The 18254-nt window shown below is 52.1% G+C and overlaps 4 protein-coding genes across 4 annotated transcripts; 2 read left to right on the top strand and 2 right to left on the bottom strand.

Moving 5' to 3' along the window:
* Positions 1–261: 261 nt before the first annotated feature.
* On the top strand, positions 262–5205 carry MAA_07852 (Amino acid adenylation; the record flags this gene model as incomplete). Its single annotated transcript, XM_007825850.1, has 1 exon — positions 262–5205. One exon carries the CDS (start codon positions 262–264, stop codon positions 5203–5205), a length of 4944 nt encoding a protein of 1647 aa, XP_007824041.1.
* Positions 5206–6776: 1571 nt separating this feature from the next.
* MAA_07853 (Chloramphenicol acetyltransferase-like domain protein) lies at positions 6777–8321 on the top strand (the record flags this gene model as incomplete). Its single annotated transcript, XM_007825851.2, has 2 exons — positions 6777–7001; positions 7074–8321. 2 exons carry the CDS (start codon positions 6777–6779, stop codon positions 8319–8321), a joined length of 1473 nt encoding a protein of 490 aa, XP_007824042.2.
* A 1477-nt stretch (positions 8322–9798) lies between these two features.
* MAA_07854 (Cytochrome P450 CYP68N3) lies at positions 9799–11567 on the bottom strand (the record flags this gene model as incomplete). The annotated part of the gene is made up of 5 exons (XM_007825852.2): positions 9799–10214; positions 10271–10873; positions 10927–10995; positions 11064–11166; positions 11217–11567. 5 exons carry the CDS (start codon positions 11565–11567, stop codon positions 9799–9801), a joined length of 1542 nt encoding a protein of 513 aa, XP_007824043.2.
* Positions 11568–13451: 1884 nt separating this feature from the next.
* MAA_07855 (tri14-like protein) lies at positions 13452–14799 on the bottom strand (the record flags this gene model as incomplete). The annotated part of the gene is made up of 2 exons (XM_007825853.1): positions 13452–14364; positions 14429–14799. The coding sequence occupies 2 exons, from the start codon at positions 14797–14799 to the stop codon at positions 13452–13454; spliced, it is 1284 nt and encodes a 427-aa protein (XP_007824044.1).
* Positions 14800–18254: the final 3455 nt, after the last annotated feature.

Below are 18254 nucleotides of genomic sequence, written 5' to 3'. Positions count from 1 at the left end.
GTAACCGCAGCCGTTAGACGCTCAACGTTCCAACTGGAACTTGCCGTGTAATCCCGGCCGTTGTATAGCACCACATGAGACTTTACTTGTATAAACCTAGTCGCAGATGGGTATTCTCTGTGTGTCCCATCGATTCCTTCTTGTGGATTTGGCTACGAAGCATGCATTTTGATCGCCGCTACTGTCTGCGGCACATGGCACGATATACAAGGAAACCTCGCCATCTGTCTAGACTCGTTTGTATTGCCATCCGCAACGACCATGTCTTCCTCGACGATTGTGTCCCGGGACACCGTGGACGCTGCGACCTTGTCCGACATTGCACGCGCGTGTGACGTATACCCCGACATGATTGAAGACGTCTACCCATGCACCGACTTCCAGGTCAACACCATGGTCGAGTCGGCCCTCCGCAGCTCCGGCTTCACGCACCGCTACGCCTTCAAGCTCGCCCACACAGTCGACCTGGACCGCCTCTGCGATGCCCTGCAGCAAGTCGTGTCGCGCAACGCCATGCTGCGGACTCGCATCGTCGACACACGCCGGGGCTTCGTCCAGGTTGTCACAAACCAGCCACACCGCACCAGGCGCCTGTCCGGCAGCCTCGACCACTTCTTTGGGACAGACACGACCAGCGCCCTGGGCCTCGGAGAAGCGCTGTTCCACTCGGCCATTGTCAACAGGAGGCTGGCGCTGGCCATGCACCACGCCATCATGGACATGACGGCCTTGTTCGCCCTCGTCGGCGACCTGGTGCGCATCTACCGCGGCCAGGAACCCGAGCCGCGCCGGCCGTTCAAGGCCTTCGTCGCGTGGTGCCGCAGCATCGACGACGCGGCGGCAAAGGCATTCTGGGCCTCGAGGTTCAAGGGCAACCCCGTCGCCTACCCCCATGTTGAGCCGAGCTACATGCCCCAGGCGACTCGGAAGCTCGGCAGCCTGCTCGAGTTCAGCCACGTCGACGCGCAGGTCCCCATCTTCCAGATGCCCGCCTACATCGAGCTTGCGTGGGCCGTGACCCTCGGAGCCTATGTCGGCAGCAACGTTGCCTACGGCGTGGCGCTGTCCGGCCGACAGACCGGCTCCGACATGGACGTGAATCTGCACGGCGCGGACCTCCCGGGCCTCGAGACCGCCATGGGGCCCACGGCCGTCGTGGTGCCCGTCCAAGCCCGGTGGTCGTCGGCGTCGACCATCCGGGAGATGCTCAAGGACATGCGGGCGTCGCTCCGGCAGCTCCAGACAAGCCCGGCCCTGCAATACGGGCTGGCCAATATCCGCGCGAGCAGCGAGGCCGCCCGGGCTGCCTCCGAGTTCCAAGCCGTGCTCAGCATCCATCCGCCCTTGCCCGAGCTCTGCGACACCGGGGAGCTCATCTTTGAGCGCAACGACGAGCCCGCCAACCCGTTTGCCTTTTCTTTCCACTGCATGTTCATTGGCCCCGGCGTCTCCATCAAGGTCTTGTACGACCCAGATATCCTGGGTGAGCCGCAGATGAATAGGATTCTGAACCAATTCAAACACACCCTGACCGCATTGTTGGAGGCGGACCTGGACTCGCCGCTGGGGTCCGTGCCGCTGCTGAACCGACATGATCAGTCGGAAATCCTCGCGTGGAACGGCGGCGCCGTCCCCGAGCCACATGCCGAGTGTCTGCACGATTCGTTCCGCGCCCAGGTGCAGAGGTCGCCCGAGGCCACGGCGATCGAAGCGAGGGACGGGAGCGTCACCTATCGCGAGCTGGACCGCTTGTCCGACAGCCTCGCCGGCGAGCTCACGCGAAGACGGCTAGCCGTCGAAAGCCCGGTGGCCGTGGTCTTTGAGAAATCCATGTGGATGCCCGTCGCCGTGCTGGGCATCCTCAAAGCCGGCGGCGCATGCGTTCCCATCCACGCGGCCGATCCGCCTTCTCGCAAGGAGGCCCTCATCGCCAGTGCGGGTGCCAAGACGGTCCTGGTCTCGAGCGAGGACGCCTTGGGCCCGAGCAGCTCGGCACACGACGTCTTGCTCGTCGACAAGGCGACCATCTCGGGGTTTGCACGTACCCACGGCGCGGAACGGCCGCCGACTCCGTCGCCCGTCACGCCAGCAAATCTCGCCTACATCGTCTTTACCAGCGGCAGCACCGGCACGCCTAAGGGGGTCATGTTGGAACACGGCTGTCTGCAGTCTGCGCTCAAGGTCATCATCCAGACACAAGACTACGAGCCGGGATTCAGAATGATGCAATTCGCGGCGCACGTGTGGGACGCCAGCATAGTCGAGATGCTCGGGACGCTCCTCTACGGTGGCTGCCTCTGTATACCGTCCGAGGAGGAGCGTCTGGCAAGTCTCGCCGACTTTATACAGTCGCAGCGAGTGGAATCCGTGCTGCTCACGCCCACGATGCTGCGGAGCCTGTCCCCCGACCAAGTCCCGGGTTTGAGAGTCGTCTACTCGGTAGGCGAGCCGGTCGATGCCTCGGCTCACAGGATTTGGGGCCGGCAGACGCGATTGCTCAACTGCTGGGGGCCCTGCGAAGGGGGCATCGCCAATACCATGGCACATCTGACGCCGGATTCCCCCTTCCCCGAGACCATTGGCAGGCCCAAGAACTGTGCAGTCTGGATCGTCCACCCGGAGAATAGCGATGAGCTCTGCCCCATTGGAGCCACCGGAGAGCTCATAGTCGAGGGTCCCGGCGTGGCCCGCGGCTATTTGAATGATGCCGTCAAGACCAAGGCCTCGTTTATACCTCCTCCGCGCTGGAGCCGGAGCCTGCTGCGTCGGGGGGATAATACCAAGGCTGCACGGTTTTATCGCACTGGCGACTTGGGTCGGTATAACTCCGATGGTAGCATCAGCTACCTGGGCAGGAAGGACAGCCAGGTCAAGATTCGCGGCCAGAGATTTGAGCTGGGCGAGGTCGAGAACGTCATCAGCAGCAGCCCCGAGGTCAGAGACGTGTTTTTATCGACAAAGATTCATCGGGGCCGCAACGAGCTCGTCGCGGTGATTTCCTTGGCTGACGCCCAGCTCCCGCGCGGTGATGGGCTGCGGCATCTGCCCTCAGCCTATACTCGAGTCGTGGCCCGACATCTCCAGTCCATTCGGGAATGCGTGCGGCTTAGGCTCCCTTCCTACATGGTTCCGAGCATCTGGCTCGCGGTTGAAAAGGTGGCACAGTCAGCCTCGGGAAAGGTAGACCGGCATTGCATGAGCAACTGGCTCAAGGCCAAGGATGTCTCGATGGCCAAGGCCGCCATGGAAGAGCAAGCAGATGCGGAGCTGACTCCGCCTGACACAGTCGAGGAAAAGCTGGTCCAGTACGTCTGGGCATCAGTACTGGACATTCCGGAGACGAGTATTGGCAAGGAGAGCTCGTTTACGCGGCTGGGAGGGGACTCGATCATGGCTATGCAGGCGTCCCATCTACTGGCTCGGAGTGGCATCCCCATAGCCACCTCTTGGCTGCTGCGGAACCAGACTCTCCAGTCGGCTGTTGAAGCCGCTCTATTAGCAAATGTGGAGGGAGATGAGGCCGCGCCGGTTGCGACAAGGAGACCGCGGGATACCAGTCTTGGTGGTCTCCATGACCGGCTCTCGCGGCTCAGCCTATCGAATCCCCAGTTCAAACATGAAAACATTGAGAGCATCGCGCCAGCAACTGATACACAAGCCTTGTTCCTGACCATTGGCCCTCCCGGCGTCGAGGGCGAGACGGGATACCACACCAGCTTCACACTCGACTTGACTCCTGCTCTTGATGCGGCCAAGCTTCGGTCAGCCTGCGAGCAGGTGATTCAGCATCACGCCATATTGCGCACCGCCTTTGTCCAACATGGACATATGCTCTACCAAGTGGTGTTCAAGACGCCAACCTCGGAGACGATTACGATAGAAGAAGGCGGCTCGCCTGCCACACCCGCCTTCTTCGGCAAAGGCAGCAATCTGGCCCGATTTTACTTATTCAGCCGAGATGAGCTCTGCAACAGTATCCGTCTTGACATTCACCATGCGCTGTACGATGCCGCGTCGTTTGACTTGCTGCTTCGAGACCTCGATGCGGCATACAACAACGGCCAAGTGCGACGAGGCGGCCCTCGCTACCACGCTTGGATATCACACCTGGAAGCGCTCGATGGCACGGCGTCGCGGCAGTTCTGGATAGACGTGTTGCGAGGCTCCTCGATGACGCATCTGGCCGCTCCCCGAATCATGCCTGCCCAGGGGTATCATCTCAGAGATTGCTGCAGTCTCAGTGTGCCCCTGCGCAAGCTGCAAAACTCACTCGGGACACCTTCAACCACACTCAAGGCGGCCTGGGCCCTTGTCCTCTCGGCGGCCCTCGGCACAAACGACGTCGTGTTTGGCGAAATCAGCGCCAGTCGCTACCTGACCATGCCGGGCATCGATCAGGTCTGCGGACCCTGCATCAACTTCGTCCCAGTCAGAGCCATCACCCGTCGTGAAGCCACCTTGGCCTCGTTGATTGCACAGCTTCAGCACCAAGAGACAGAGGGCATGCAGTACCATCACCTGGGCCTACGGTCCATCGTCAGGGACTGCACCACATGGCCCAGCTGGACGCCGCTAAGCACCTGTATTTCATACCAGAGTCACAGATCTGTGGACGCGTCCGTCCCCATCGGCAAGGCCAAGGGGGTCTTTTCGATCGACGGCGGCGCCTCACACGCCGCCGACGTAATGATGGCGGCTATTCCTCGCGGCGGGGAGCTACAGATTCAACTTTATTACAACTCAGACACGATCCCCGCAAACCGGATGAATTGGATCTGCCAGACTCTGGAAACGGTGATGCAAGCCATCCCCGCTGGTATCCAGAAGATCCAAGGCCAGATACAAGACATTGTCCGGCAGAGCACGGGCACGTGGCCCGCGGCAACGGGGTCGTCGCCATTGAGCGTGGGCGAGGCACAATACCCCCCGGCACCATGTCCTTCACAAGGCGCCAGAGATGTCGTGATTCAGGGGTGGAAGGAACTAGGGCTGGCAGTTGGTCTGGGAGACAAAGGTTCCATGTTCGCTGACGATGCCGACATTGTCAGCGCCATGCTACTGAGCGAGTACTACCAGTATCGCGGGTATGACGTCTCCATCAAGGACGTTATTCGGCATCCGAGCCGCCTGTTGCAAGCACACATGCTGGATGGAAAGAGCCCGCCGAGGAATCTGCAAGAAGAAGGGACAATGCGTCGCTGCTGAGTGTGGACAGACTGCTGGCACGAGTAGGAGTTCATCGTGAAGACATCCATCTTGGAGCAATGCAGTCGCCGGGTACGGGCGTGCGTACGAGTGTGTACGCGGTAGTAGTAGGTGTCGGGTTATGAGACACTGTAAACTAAGCTTCTTATAAAGTCATCTTCTTGTTGTTCTTTGTGCTGCAGATGGAGTGTGCGGGCGGCGGCTACCTTTGTAATGGCGAAGCTTTTTCAAGATCAGGTCCCTCATTCATTCAAGGATCATGCTGCTTCTGAGAAGAACACGCAAAGCATTCCTGCGGTCCTGCCTAGTGGCCAGTTGCTGGTGGTGAGTGGTGAAAGGAAATTGTAATAGTATTGCTTAATTTGTAATATTTTAAAGTATTAAATTTTATATAACTCTGCTGTTTTAGATGAGAAATGAAGAGTGTTCTATTTCATCTATACGATATTATATAACTTTGTCTAACAAACTTGCTTTCGTACAAATTATATCTCGGCCCCGATGAGTCATTCTAACCGACGTCATGATGGATGAAAACCACACCAAGTTTGCTTGCTCTATCAACAGAGGCAGTTTTATGTGACAGTAGTAGCCTTGTTAGTTTGTGCTAACGACACCCATCTTGCCCCCATGTTCGAAGTGTGTCGTTGGATTTTCAGGTATCAACGGGAGGGAGGGGTCGGGTTGACGATACCACTATGATAGAGACTCGACAGTCATTTTGTTTCACCTGGGTCTGACTAGGCGTACATGTTGGTCTCGGCGATTTTCTGACCAGGAGCTGGAGCAGACCCAGTCGAGAGCAGCCACGTACCGTCTATCCAACTACAATAGTGAGATGCAGCATGTCGGTTCGGTACCTAGGTATGTAAAGAGAACTTTATGCAAAGTACCAAGTACAACGTCTCGAGTGCGAAATGTACCTAGGTAGGGAGTCGAGGCTGAGACATGTTCAACCCGATGGATGTGGTTTACGGAGTACGGAGTGCTCCTCGCGTATCTACTTGGTACATTTCAGCAAAACCTAAACCGTGGAAAGTACGTAGAATCATAGAGTATGTAGCATGTAGTAGTACCTCTGTAGATAACTAGGTCCTAAATATGCGCCGTACGTCCAAAGTAGCAAGGCACAAGGTTTGGCGTGTCTCAGTGCACCAAGCCACGGCAAAATATGGTCTAGGGGTGGTCTCGGATGCTGCATACCTCTTATGGTGTTCACTGTTTACACATGCCAAACTCTCAAGTATATATCCGTACTTGGTACTTAGATTACGCGTCTTGCTAACTCTCATGCCTGCCTCATGGTCCCGAGCTTGTTCTGTAGTGTTGGCCATCTGCTGTGGGTTGTGTTGCATGGCCAACCGCTTCTTATACCCCCTGGCAATAGGAATGCATTGCTTGACCTACGACGAGGCCGGGCGGCTCCCCCCCAGGTCGGCCGCCTCTACACATGCCGTCGTTGTTGCATTAAAAGATGCCACAGCCTGTCAAATGTTGTCCTGCGAATACTACGTACCGTGGATGATCCCGTAGCAGACTGTCCAAAGACTAGCTCTTGCACGTCCACCGCCATGTTCAGTCTCTTTGATCCTACACGCGGCCAAGCGCCAACAATATCGACAGACAAGGTGATTCCACTTCGACGGCTCGACGACCTTCCGCAAGGTGGGAGCACAGGCATGTTCACGACGTTGCTCTTCAACGACGTTCTCGATCCTTTCAAGTTGCGAGATGGCCTCGAAACTCTTGCTACCCTCAAGGGCTGGGACAAAATCGGTGCCAGGTTCAGATATGACGTGAGAGCTCCTCCAAACAATATCTGCGTTTAGGACTCGCTGGACTCGAGCTGACCCACGACTCAACGGCAGAGAAAGGGTCGGTTGTACTATCATATTCCGGCAACCTTCACCGAGGATCGTCGAGCGGTTCAGTTTTGCCACATTCGGCATGACATGCTCATAGCCGAACACACAGTTGCGTCTCAGATGCAGAAACTGAGGGCATCTCAGAGACCCGAGATAGTCGCAGATGTCGCGGCCTTTAGGTCTTTATGGGCGCACCCAAGTATTCCTACCAAGTTTTCCGAATACCTGCAAAGCGACCTGCCCCAGCTCGGACTCGTCGTCGTGTCATTCCGCGACGCGACCCTCGTCGTTCTGCGCTGGTTCCATACCTTGTTCGACACGCCCGGCAAGGCAGAGCTGCTCCGAGCCTGGTCGTCGATTGTCAATGGACAGTTGACTCAAGTCGGCACGCCACATGATGCAAGCGAGGATCCCTTGGCTGATCTTGGGCTACACCCCACAGAACCCTATGTGCTCGAGAAGCTCAAGCTGTCCAGGCTTCAGATGATGGTATTCACCATTCGAGCCCTCTACAACGCCGTCTTCAAGAGGTATCGAAGCCGCGTCCTGTGCCTCCCATCAGCCTTCTTGCGCGAGATTCGCCAACAAGCAGAGAGCGAGACTGAGTCGGATGAGCAAAGGCCGTTTCTGAGCGACGACAACCTCATCACGGCTTGGTGGGCTCGACTACACACGGCGGCCAAGAAGAATCCACGCGGCACAGTCAACCTCTACAATGCCCTGGGACTCCGCCGAACGCTTGAAAACGACCTCCTGCCCCCGTCAAAGCCGTACTTGTCCAACGCGGTAGCCATGTCCACCCTCCTGCTGTCTGCGGAAGAAGTCGTCACCCGCCCCCTGAGCTACACGGCTTCGCGACTGCGCCAGTGCATCACGGAATCTCGCACTCGTCCACAAGTCGAGGCATTCTCTGCGCTGGTGAGGGAGAAGCAAGGCACCCTGACGATGCCCATGTTTGGCGATGCCACAATGGCGGTCCTCTGGGGCTCCAGCTGGACCAACGCGAAGCTGTTCGACGTCGACTTTACGGGAGCTGTGCTCGAAAATGCCTCCACGGGCGACAAGGACGCATCTTCCGCTAGGCCGGGGTTTCCCTCCTATGTCCAGTGTACCTTTAATAGCCCTGTTCGCTTCGAAGTCATGGTTACCATTGGCAAGGACCACGAGGGGAATTACTGGTTGAATGCAACCACGGATGACGCTCACTGGGAAAGAATTGTACAGACCCTGGAGACTACTAGGAAAGTGTAATTCATCTCATATGCCGCTGCATATATATTTTAATACATGAAACAATGGTTCCCTTGGGAATCAAATGAGACAAACGAAGCTATCTGCTATGGAGTGTGATGTATACACGGGTACATGGAACCAAGACGCGATCAACGAGAAAGCCGACGCGCAAGTCGTGTTGACATGGCATACTTGACGAGAAATAACTGCCTATTGCTAGAACCTGTCGAGGAGGGCTCTGCATGTGTTGATGTTTGCACCCAATTACCGCATTGTAAGCCAGCCACCGTGAAGAGATGTCGACTCTGCTTCTGGTGGCTCACACTTGCCCGTGCCTTTCTCCTTTCCTGAACGCAGCCCAATAAAAACAGCCACAGTTATCTAAAAGCGCGTGTACGTTTAAAGTGGTTTATAGTGGTGGGTGGCAGGATTACGGCACGGGTGGAAGTTGCTGCACGTGTCTGGTATGTGAATTGGATTGGATGCGAGGTTGAAACATTGACACAATATACATGCCACCCACCTCAATCCAAGAAATCATATTTTACGAATCGTAATGGATTGCCTCTGGCGTTCTGTTTAGGAAATACTGGGCTTGGCTATGTGGCTGGAGCCAATGGCACTGATAGCCGAGCCCAGATCCTAATTGTCATGTCAAAAGTCAGTTTTACTCTTGTCTCAGACGCATGCGCTCTTGGTGTGCCGGAGGAGGAATCGGACTGGGAGAGTGGCGGAGAGCCCGTGGAGCCCGAGAATTGTCTGGCCTCGGTTACAATGTAATACCCTGAGGAACAAAACGTCTTGTCGCGATGTCTGCACATGTAGGCGGTAAAGGTCCATGTCGCAAACGGCAGACACCTTCTCGCCTTGCCATCGTTTTCGTTCCCCGGAGCTCCAACCAGACGCCACCAGATCATACTTTATCCATGGTCATACTATGACCTTGTAATCCGTGGGGGCGACAATCCCCGGATTTGCCCATGCAGAGGCTCTTTCGACATGACACCAGCTCTCTCAGGTCTTTTGCAATCCCAAAAGGGCTGGTGTCACGTCATGAGACTTATTATTCATTAAGGTTTTGTTTTATTAACCTTCAGGCAGCTGCTACTTTCGATAGTCGGTCCTATAGCTAAAAAAAAAAACTAGAATCGGCGGCTCCCGATCTTCATCTCGGACCTAGGTAAATTATATCGCGGCATCTTCACCTCAAAGTCTCTTAATAAGTTCTCCGATATTACTCCACCATTTGGCCTCAACAAAAAAGTGGAATTACCTGACACCTAAAGATGTTTGAGGCCATGGTTAGGAAATTGGTACGTAATAGCCCCGAGTTACAGGGTGCTAGAAACCAACGTCGGTAGAGCCTTTGACAAGAACCGGATCAATTTATTATTACTTTCAGTGATGCCTAAATGTAGGAGCAGCAAGGGTCAACCCCTAATATTCTCTCCGCATACAAACTGTGGCTATACTTTTTATTCCCAACGTCCCATCACTAGATTTCTTCTGCAAGTCGTCTAACACGCAGTTTCAACAACGGATCACCGCTCAAAGTAAATCCATGCTTATGTATCTGAGGCACAGAGCCTTCTTGCAATTCAAAGTCATACTTTGTAATAATCTGAGCCAAGGCAATCTTGATTTCGTTTGACGCAAAGAAGCGGCCCGGGCAAGCGTTCTGGCCATAGCCAAACGCGAGATAGTCCGGGCTCGCAAACACAAGCTGGGAGACATTCTGCTTTCCAGGGTCGTCACGCATTTTGTAAAACCGGAAACCGTCCCAGTGATTGGGGTCGGGGTGAAGGTCAGGATCCCACATCCTATGAGAGGATACGGCCACACCGGTATTCTTGGGGATAAAGGTGCCGTCGGAGAGCTGCACATCTTCCACTGCAAGGCGCATCATCGACACTAATTACGAGGCCGCCATTAGAGCAAATTCTTATCAATGGGTGTGGTCAACTTACCAATCTCGGGGGGTTTCATCCGCTGGCTTTCTTTAATAACACTATCGAGCAACTTCATCTTATGTAATGATGTTTTGCTCCAGCCCTCATCGCCAAGAACCGACGTTATCTCTTCACGGAGGGGACCCAGAATATCCAAGTTTTGTGAGATACGTGTCAGGACCTGGGTAAGCAGATCGGTAGTTGTATGAATTGCTGCGAGAGATAGGCTGAGCTGTAGGGCCGTCATGTCGCACGGTGCGCCCTTGGCTGCCTTCTCAAACCATTCGATTGCATCGTCGTACTCTGGCACGTCCTTGCCAGCAGCGACAAGATCTTTCTTGAGTTGTTGTCGGCGAGCAAGGGTGGATTGGATAGCGCCACGAGCTTCGTTGACTTCCCTCCTGAGTTTGCGACAACTCGGCAAGAACCAGTGTACAAGGGGGCGCGTAAATTCCGGCCACAGGCGAAGTTCTTCGCCCGCCAAGAACCCCGTCACCGTATAATCGCGCGTTACTCGAAGCCAAGTCTCGTTGCGACAAAGCTCGGTGCCGAGAAATACACGTGAAGAGATGCGAGCAACCAGTTGCAGAACCACGTCTCGCATAGCAATGGTATGCCATTCTATGCTGTCTTTAGCGTACACCACCTTACTATAAGCAAGAATGGAACTTTACCTGTTTTGTTGGTAAGGAGTTCCTCCAAGGCCATGGCTGTCTCTTCTGCAAGCGGCTCGGTGATCTTGTCTACCGGGGATGAATTTAGAAAGCCAAGTCACTGTACAGCGGTTTCAACTAAAGGAAGCTGCACGTACTCAGAAACTTGGTCAGATCTTTAGTGACGACTGTCTGGACTAGATTCGAACCTCCTGTACCCGCGGCAAAGGCTTCAAAACCAGGCAAGTGGCCATGGAATGCCTATAGAGCGTCAATTATGGAGCAGGTAACCAAAAGGAACTTGATGGTACCTTGAAAGTCCACTGATTAAAGCTTAGGCGCTTATCGTTTCTAATCTCTTGAGCCAAGCTTGGAGGCAGCACAGTGACCTCCTTTACATCTCCAATAAGGCGAATGGGCTCGTTTGGATTAGTTTTGAACCATTCACTAACAAGCTTATTAGCCTGAGAGACGAATTCTTTTTTTGCTCTCTGTCCCGAGAGATATATCCCCTTTTTCGAATTGGCGAGTGGGATATTAGAACCAGGGCCTTGCGAAGTATAGTAAAAGACAAGAAGAAGTGCGGCCGTGATGGCCAAGGCCAAAGATTTCCCTGTAGCTTCATTTGCATGCCAGATCTCAGTCCATGGTGAATATTCCATGTTGAATAACGCTAAAAAGCGGATGGTGGTGCTGGTATTCTTTTTTGATTACAAGCAGCTTGATGAAAAATATAGAGAGTCACAGTCTGTGTGACAAGGGCCCAGTATTAGGGGCTTGGAACAACTTTTCGTATTCAGCTAATACTTCGCTTTCACATCAAAGGTCATTGGCTTTTCTTGAAGCCCTGAGGGCAGAAGGCCTCTATTTATATTAAGAAGCGGTAAGGGACTTTACCCTAGGTCTCGTGATCAGAGCCCTTATGTGTCTATCGTCGGGATCAAGGTTTGGCCCGTGCCTTCATGGCAACGTGTCAACCGTGTGACAGTCTGTGAGGGACCGCGCAAGTTTGCATTCTATACAAGACTCACGGTGCTTCGGGTTCGGGGCACGCCAAAGTCCCGATATTAGGAGCATGGATCTTGAGTCTAACGAATAGATTGGTAGTTATTTTACATTTCCTTATTAATGCTGTCTGCTTTCTAGGCCCGATAATGTCAATCATTTCCCTACGTGATTATCCTTGACCCGTTGTGGGCCGCGTTTAAAACAAAGTCCACAAGTTGCTCGGCGTGCATGAAGCTCCATGTCCGGTTAGAATCCATGTTACGTGCATGTGCCGTCTATAACATCTTTGACGCAGTACTGTACCCTGAAAAGCCGGCAAAGCTTATGAGATTAGCTTAATAGATGACTAGAGAATTATCCGCATCCGCATTCAGCTGTACTGTGTAAAAAGAACCAAGGACGACGCCAACGGGTAGGCTAATTATTTTGACAATTTTGGACCCATTATGTAGATTGATGCAGAGTCCATCACTCGTCGGCCATAAGCAAGGTTGCGGGAACGCGGGAAGCCCGGGCTGTACGGAGACGCGGGTATGCGGGAAAAGCACGCGCGGAATCCACGGCGTGGATCCGGAAATGTATTTGTTGTGGAGGTCCCTTGAACTCTTCGACTAATAACAAACGTTTCGATTACCTAAAATATTAATTCCATCCCTGACAATACTTCTCTCACTATCATGTACTCGCACACCGTGCATGCATCCCGCAGGCGCTTTGAACGCAGATGCCTCCAAGCCTGATAGCAACGTAACGAGGCAGGCGAGAACATCCGATGGCCAACGTCCATCTGGACTTTCTATAGCTATAGCTGGGAATGATGGGTATTCCTGCCTTTTGGACTCTCACTCTAGTGTTCTTCTGGGTAAACAGTCTTGGCCCTCATGCTATTAAATACCATGGGAAGGTGCTTGCGGTATACAGGGCGGGAAGAAACGAGCGAGCTCTCCCACATGAGCGTCCCCTTCGAGAGGCTTCCTATAAGGTCTACCTAATTGCCATCTGGTTTCGAAATGAACGCAACAACCCGTGTGTCGTCATTGTGATGTACGAGAAAGACTACGTATGGCTTGCCCGTTATCAGCCGCCTGAACATTGGGCAGCTAGGCCTGGTCAGTCAAAAGTCATCGGCGTTATTATCCTTCGCGCACGCCTGGATTTTCATGTACATATACGGCATCCACGTCAGGGTTCTGGATTAACTTCTCCAAAGACCTTTTGAACCCCAAAACACCTATGAGATTGTATTGCAGCTATTCACAAGCCATCATTTGAAGCCCTTATCACACGGCGTGATGTAGTGCCGCCTCCAGGGCTTCGTCCAGAGGTTCATGGACCATGTCATCAGAGCTGCAAAGACATATGAGGAAGAGAGTCAAAAAAAGGAATTGTATTTTCAGACGGTTCTGCAGTGCTCCTCTTATACGAATGCATTTAAGTACTTTATTCTCTTCTAACACTGATCTCTGTCTGATTGGATTTACTCTGAGCATGAAAAGAAAATTGAGGTGGGCTATTGCCGAACTTGGACCATCTCGCCTTTAGCATGCTTGCAATGCCTCACTGGCTCCCTTACTGACGAGCTTGTCAACAGCATCCGTGATGTCCTGGAAAGGGAACACGGTTCGGTTGCCAGACAGACCATTCAGATAGGCAGGCGCCCTCGAATCCCCAAACCATTCAAACATTTGATAAATACGGTCTGCCCGATCAAAAGTTTGCGTAGAAAACCCACGTTCATTCTCCCAGTGAGGGTTGGGTACGATTCCGAGTATCTCAGCCGAGTTCCATTCACCATCCTTTGATTCGATCACAGTAGTTCCCTTGCGACTAGAAGTCACCAGGAGAACGGTGCCGTTATACTTGGCAGGCAACAAGATGCCGTCGAGGAAACCGCCAAGCATCCCGTTGTTTGCAAGAGGAACTTCAAAAGGATCGCCCGTTTTGTTATGAGCATTGAAGCGTATTATCTTGCCACCCTGTTGCTGGTTACTCGTGAGCAACATATTGCCTTTGGATGCAATGCCGGTAAAGCCCGCCTTTGTAGTGTTGGTTTCATCGCTCAAATACCAAGGAATGACCTTCAAACTGGGGGTCACCTTGATGATGGCTCCTGGGTAGGTAAAAACTTCATAAATGTTGCCGCAAGTATCGGTCGCAAAGTCCTGTGGCCCTCCGTAGGCCCCATTTGTCACAGCAGTAACGTTAACCCGCGCCTTCTCCTTGCCAGTCTCCAAGTCAGTAATGAGGAGGTAGTTGATTCCGGTAATATTCTTGCCATAGGATTCAAATGCTGCACCAGTGTTGATCGAAGATATCAATCGGTCTTCGCCCTGAATTAGGACACCGCTTGCGTGATAGTCTGGATCTCCAGAAAGTCCTGGAAAGTCGATCGTCTTGACGATGGTTTTCGTTTTTAGGTCAATCACCGCAATCTTGGATTCGTATAGTTCACTACGTGGATTAGTTTCGTAACATTCAGCGATTGATACTAGGAGCTGTTGTGTTCTAGTCATACCTGCAGTACATGACATCGCGCTTTGAATCGAATACACACTTCTCGGGATAGAGTTGGGCGCCAGTAATGTCGAAATCACCGCCGGTAGTAGCCTGCGGAGTAGAGGTGATGGCGTCCAGACTCGCCGGATCACCCCCGGCAGTAGCCTGCGCAGTAGCGGTGATGGCGTCCAGACTCGCCGGATCACCCCCGGCAGTAGCCTGCGCAGTAGCGGTGATGGCGTCCAGACTCGCCGGATCACCCCCGGCAGTAGCCTGCGCAGTAGCGGTGATGGCGTCCAGACTCGCCGGATCACCCCCGGCAGTCGCCTGCGCAGTAGCGGTGATGGCTCCCAGACTCGCCGAGAGTAGAGTGACGGCGGCACGAAGCATTGTGAGTGATGTTGAGTAAAGTAATCGTGTTCAATGAAAGGAGTGTCAATCTTGCGATATTGGCAAAGAATTAAAACATCAAGACCAGAAGCATCACATATGGACAATATATATTTCTTCAGTGACAGTACTTAGCACCGGAACAGATCGTCTGATTCTGCTTGTATAAGCATCACCAAGTGGCGTCAGGGACTTGATTCAGCACGACAACCCATGAAACATGCCGTCAATGCTCCAATGCCGAAGCTACCTTCTGCGTGTACCTAGCTGTCGTCGGGTCGATCCCGGTGCCAGGAACCCCTGCTTGCAAACGTGGCAGATGCATAATTGGCAGGAATAAGACGCGTGTCAACAAGTTGAGGCAAGTCAAAGGCCCACATTGGAAGTCTTTGTCTGCTACGGGACAAGTTGATTCATATATATCACGTATATTGGCTTAGGCGTATGTACATGAGCTCCCGTCTCTGTGAGCTCGAAGGCAATACGGTCCTCTTTCATTGGTTGGCTTCTGCTGCGACTAAAACATTGCCAGAATGAGATTTGCCGTCCATTATGCTAAGCGCGACGCAGTGGATCTGGCTAGTCAGTTTGCTTCCTTGAAGGAAGATTCTGTGCTTGATTTTGTTCTGCGCATAACCGCACCAAGACTTGGCGACGGGGTGAGTTGTCTGGTAGCATATCGCATAGTAAGCTAGAGGAGTTACGGTTTATGTTAAGGTTTGGATTGCATCGCTCATTAGTCAAGTGAAATTACAAGCATGATACGAGTATCGTGCAAGCATAAAATCTAATAACACAGTATTGGGCTGTACCAGGCCAAGAACAGTAAGAGACCAGAGAAATAGACCGTTACGGTTTATATGGCATGAGCATTGTCTTGTTGGACATGGAAAGCGGAATCTATTTTGGATACTACATATCCTGGGCTGCTTGCCTCTGCGTATCGGCATCCCAACCGGGGCTATGCAACAACTGATACCTAGTATTACTTACTACCTACGCCTTTTAGATCTTGTCTGTAAGGAAGTAAGCAGTGCTCAACCTGTTTACCATATATTTATACTCGAGAATCTGGACAGGTAGCTGCCACCCGGCGTGGTGGAAACAAGTGACTTATGTGCAATCTTCGGCCGATCTTAACATATGCGATTTGATAGCGGGGGAAACAGCTCCCTCGATCGCCAAGGACAAATCAGCTCCGGTACCGAAACATCCAGGGCCGACGATCAAGTGTCAGTGGTGCCCGACTTTACTAGTATCATGATTGCCCTTCTGACTGTGTCGCCACGGCTCTTCATCCAAGCCAGCCCCTGCAAACGTTGACGCATAAGTAAGCGCCTTGAATTCCAGAAGTTCCTGTGCAATCACGGCAGCGATACGACTATGGCGTAAGCCGCAGCCTGTCCGCCAGCATCGGAACCAACGAGCGTAGAAACCATGCGGTTTCTGACTTCCGAAAAGGTACATATAGCTTATAAAGCGCTGTATCACTAAAACATGGTCCGGGGAGTGACAGGGCAGACGAGACGAAACGTTTTGAGATCGTGGCATCCACACGCGCGTGACAGCGCCCCTAAAAATTGACACGATTTGCTTCACGGGACGGTGGGAGGAAATAAGTCGAGTAGTATGTGCCCACACCGGCATTACTCTATGCGCCGAGTGGGCAAATACTTATTGCCTATACCTGTGGCAGGCGTCGAGGAATCAACTAATCTCAATTACGTTGAAACTGCCGGCGTTTGAGGAATACATCCACTTCCCCAAGGTTTATTTTACTGACTGGCATTGACGGTATTTCAGGTGTGAGGAACGTGATAGGACACGGTGGTAGGATTGGAGGAGTCGCATTGATAATATATTGCGCGACAAGATTTACGCATCACCGAGCGCATGGGACCTTGTCTGATTGGTTAACTAGATTGGTTGCTGCTCAGCTAGCATAGATTGACGTGGCCCATTTTGCATAAGAATTTAGTCATTTACCTTAATATAAGCAATGACGTTATTGCAACGAGGTGTCAGCATGCTACATGGACCATCTCAATGCCGCGTGGCTAAGTGGGATAATACTTCCCCGAAGAGGTTAAATTGCATTCTTATGCTATGACTCGTTGTTATAGATATATATATTTGCTTTGGCAGCCTCAAGTCAGGGACAGAGGTCCGACACGAGTTATTGTCCGAAGATGCTGCATTAAGAGCATGAATTATATTAGTATTATTGAGAGCAATGCGCATTCAGATAACCAGGATTGCAGCGGTTCCACATGGCCTTAGAAAAAGAAACGAAAAGATTCAAGATGCTACCAGACGTTAGCCTCGTCTAAGACGGCAACTGTAACGTTTCTCCCTCTCTATAAACAAGTGGCATACAAATAGAATATTTCATGATTAGATACAAAACTCCTTTTTGCTATTATAGCTTTTTTAAAAGCTCCTTTCTTGCTTTTAGCTGCCCACGTCCTCGTAATTTCGACACAGCAGCCCAATTTTCCAATGCCAGCTGGAGTTCTCCAGCGGTCTCTATTTCTAGTTCCGTCCACAAATAAAACAGACCGCCAAGCTATGACTGGGCGGCAAGTCTCGATAGAAACTGAGAATCTCCGTTATTCTCATTGTAGTCAGGTGTCCCTAGGGACTTTTAGTGAGATTGGAACAGCACCTCAAAGGGTAATCATAGAACCAGATACTAGGTCTATATTTCTTTAGGTTCCAAGACTGCCACCTGGCCACCAGCGCGAAGGATATGAGTCTACGTCTTTTGATTCGTGTCATAGCAGTTCTATATAAGAGCTTAGAACCAAACGGAACCTACGCATAGGGTAATACTGAGGCAGTCGAGGCGGAAGGGTATTAAGATAACGTCGCTATTGAAGGTAGGAAAATGACTGACAACTATCACTTTATCTTTGACAAATAGTCTTCTAACTATGTATAGGTCAAACCGTGGGCTCAATGACAGTTGGCGTCGTGGACATAAACGCGCCTAACACTGTTATAAATCGGCATGTCGGGATCCTACCTCTATTCCCAGTTCTCGGCCATGATGATGATGTCTTTATGCCACGAAAGCTCTTCAACCAGAGAATAGTAAGAAGCACCATCGCCAGCACGGGCGGGCCTCGCCTACTTTCGGCGGATAGGATGCCAGCAAGGTTTCTGGTCCGCTTGATGAGAAGCTCGAAATGGTGCCTGGGAAGGAGCAGTAAGTGTCGGGTTGTACTATGATGGAGCTATTGCCTATACTAATACTAGTCGCAGAGCTTCCATTTCTATCCCACGTGTTTTTTTTAATCGAGGCGGCCGTCAGGATGTCGTTATCGTGGATAGTGTGACAAGGGTTCAGTTATAAAGGCTTAGAGCGATAAAGGGCTTAATTTAATAATAATTTTATAAAATATTAAAGGTTTTAAGTTATTATAAAAAGGGAAAAAAAAGGTAATTATTTTATA

This window comes from Metarhizium robertsii (assembly GCF_000187425.2).
Source record: "Metarhizium robertsii ARSEF 23 chromosome Unknown MAA_Scf_10, whole genome shotgun sequence".
NCBI classification, from domain to species: Eukaryota; Fungi; Ascomycota; class Sordariomycetes; order Hypocreales; family Clavicipitaceae; genus Metarhizium; species Metarhizium robertsii.
Note: the sequence above shows the minus strand (reverse complement) of the source record. Positions and strands in the feature narration are given on the sequence as shown.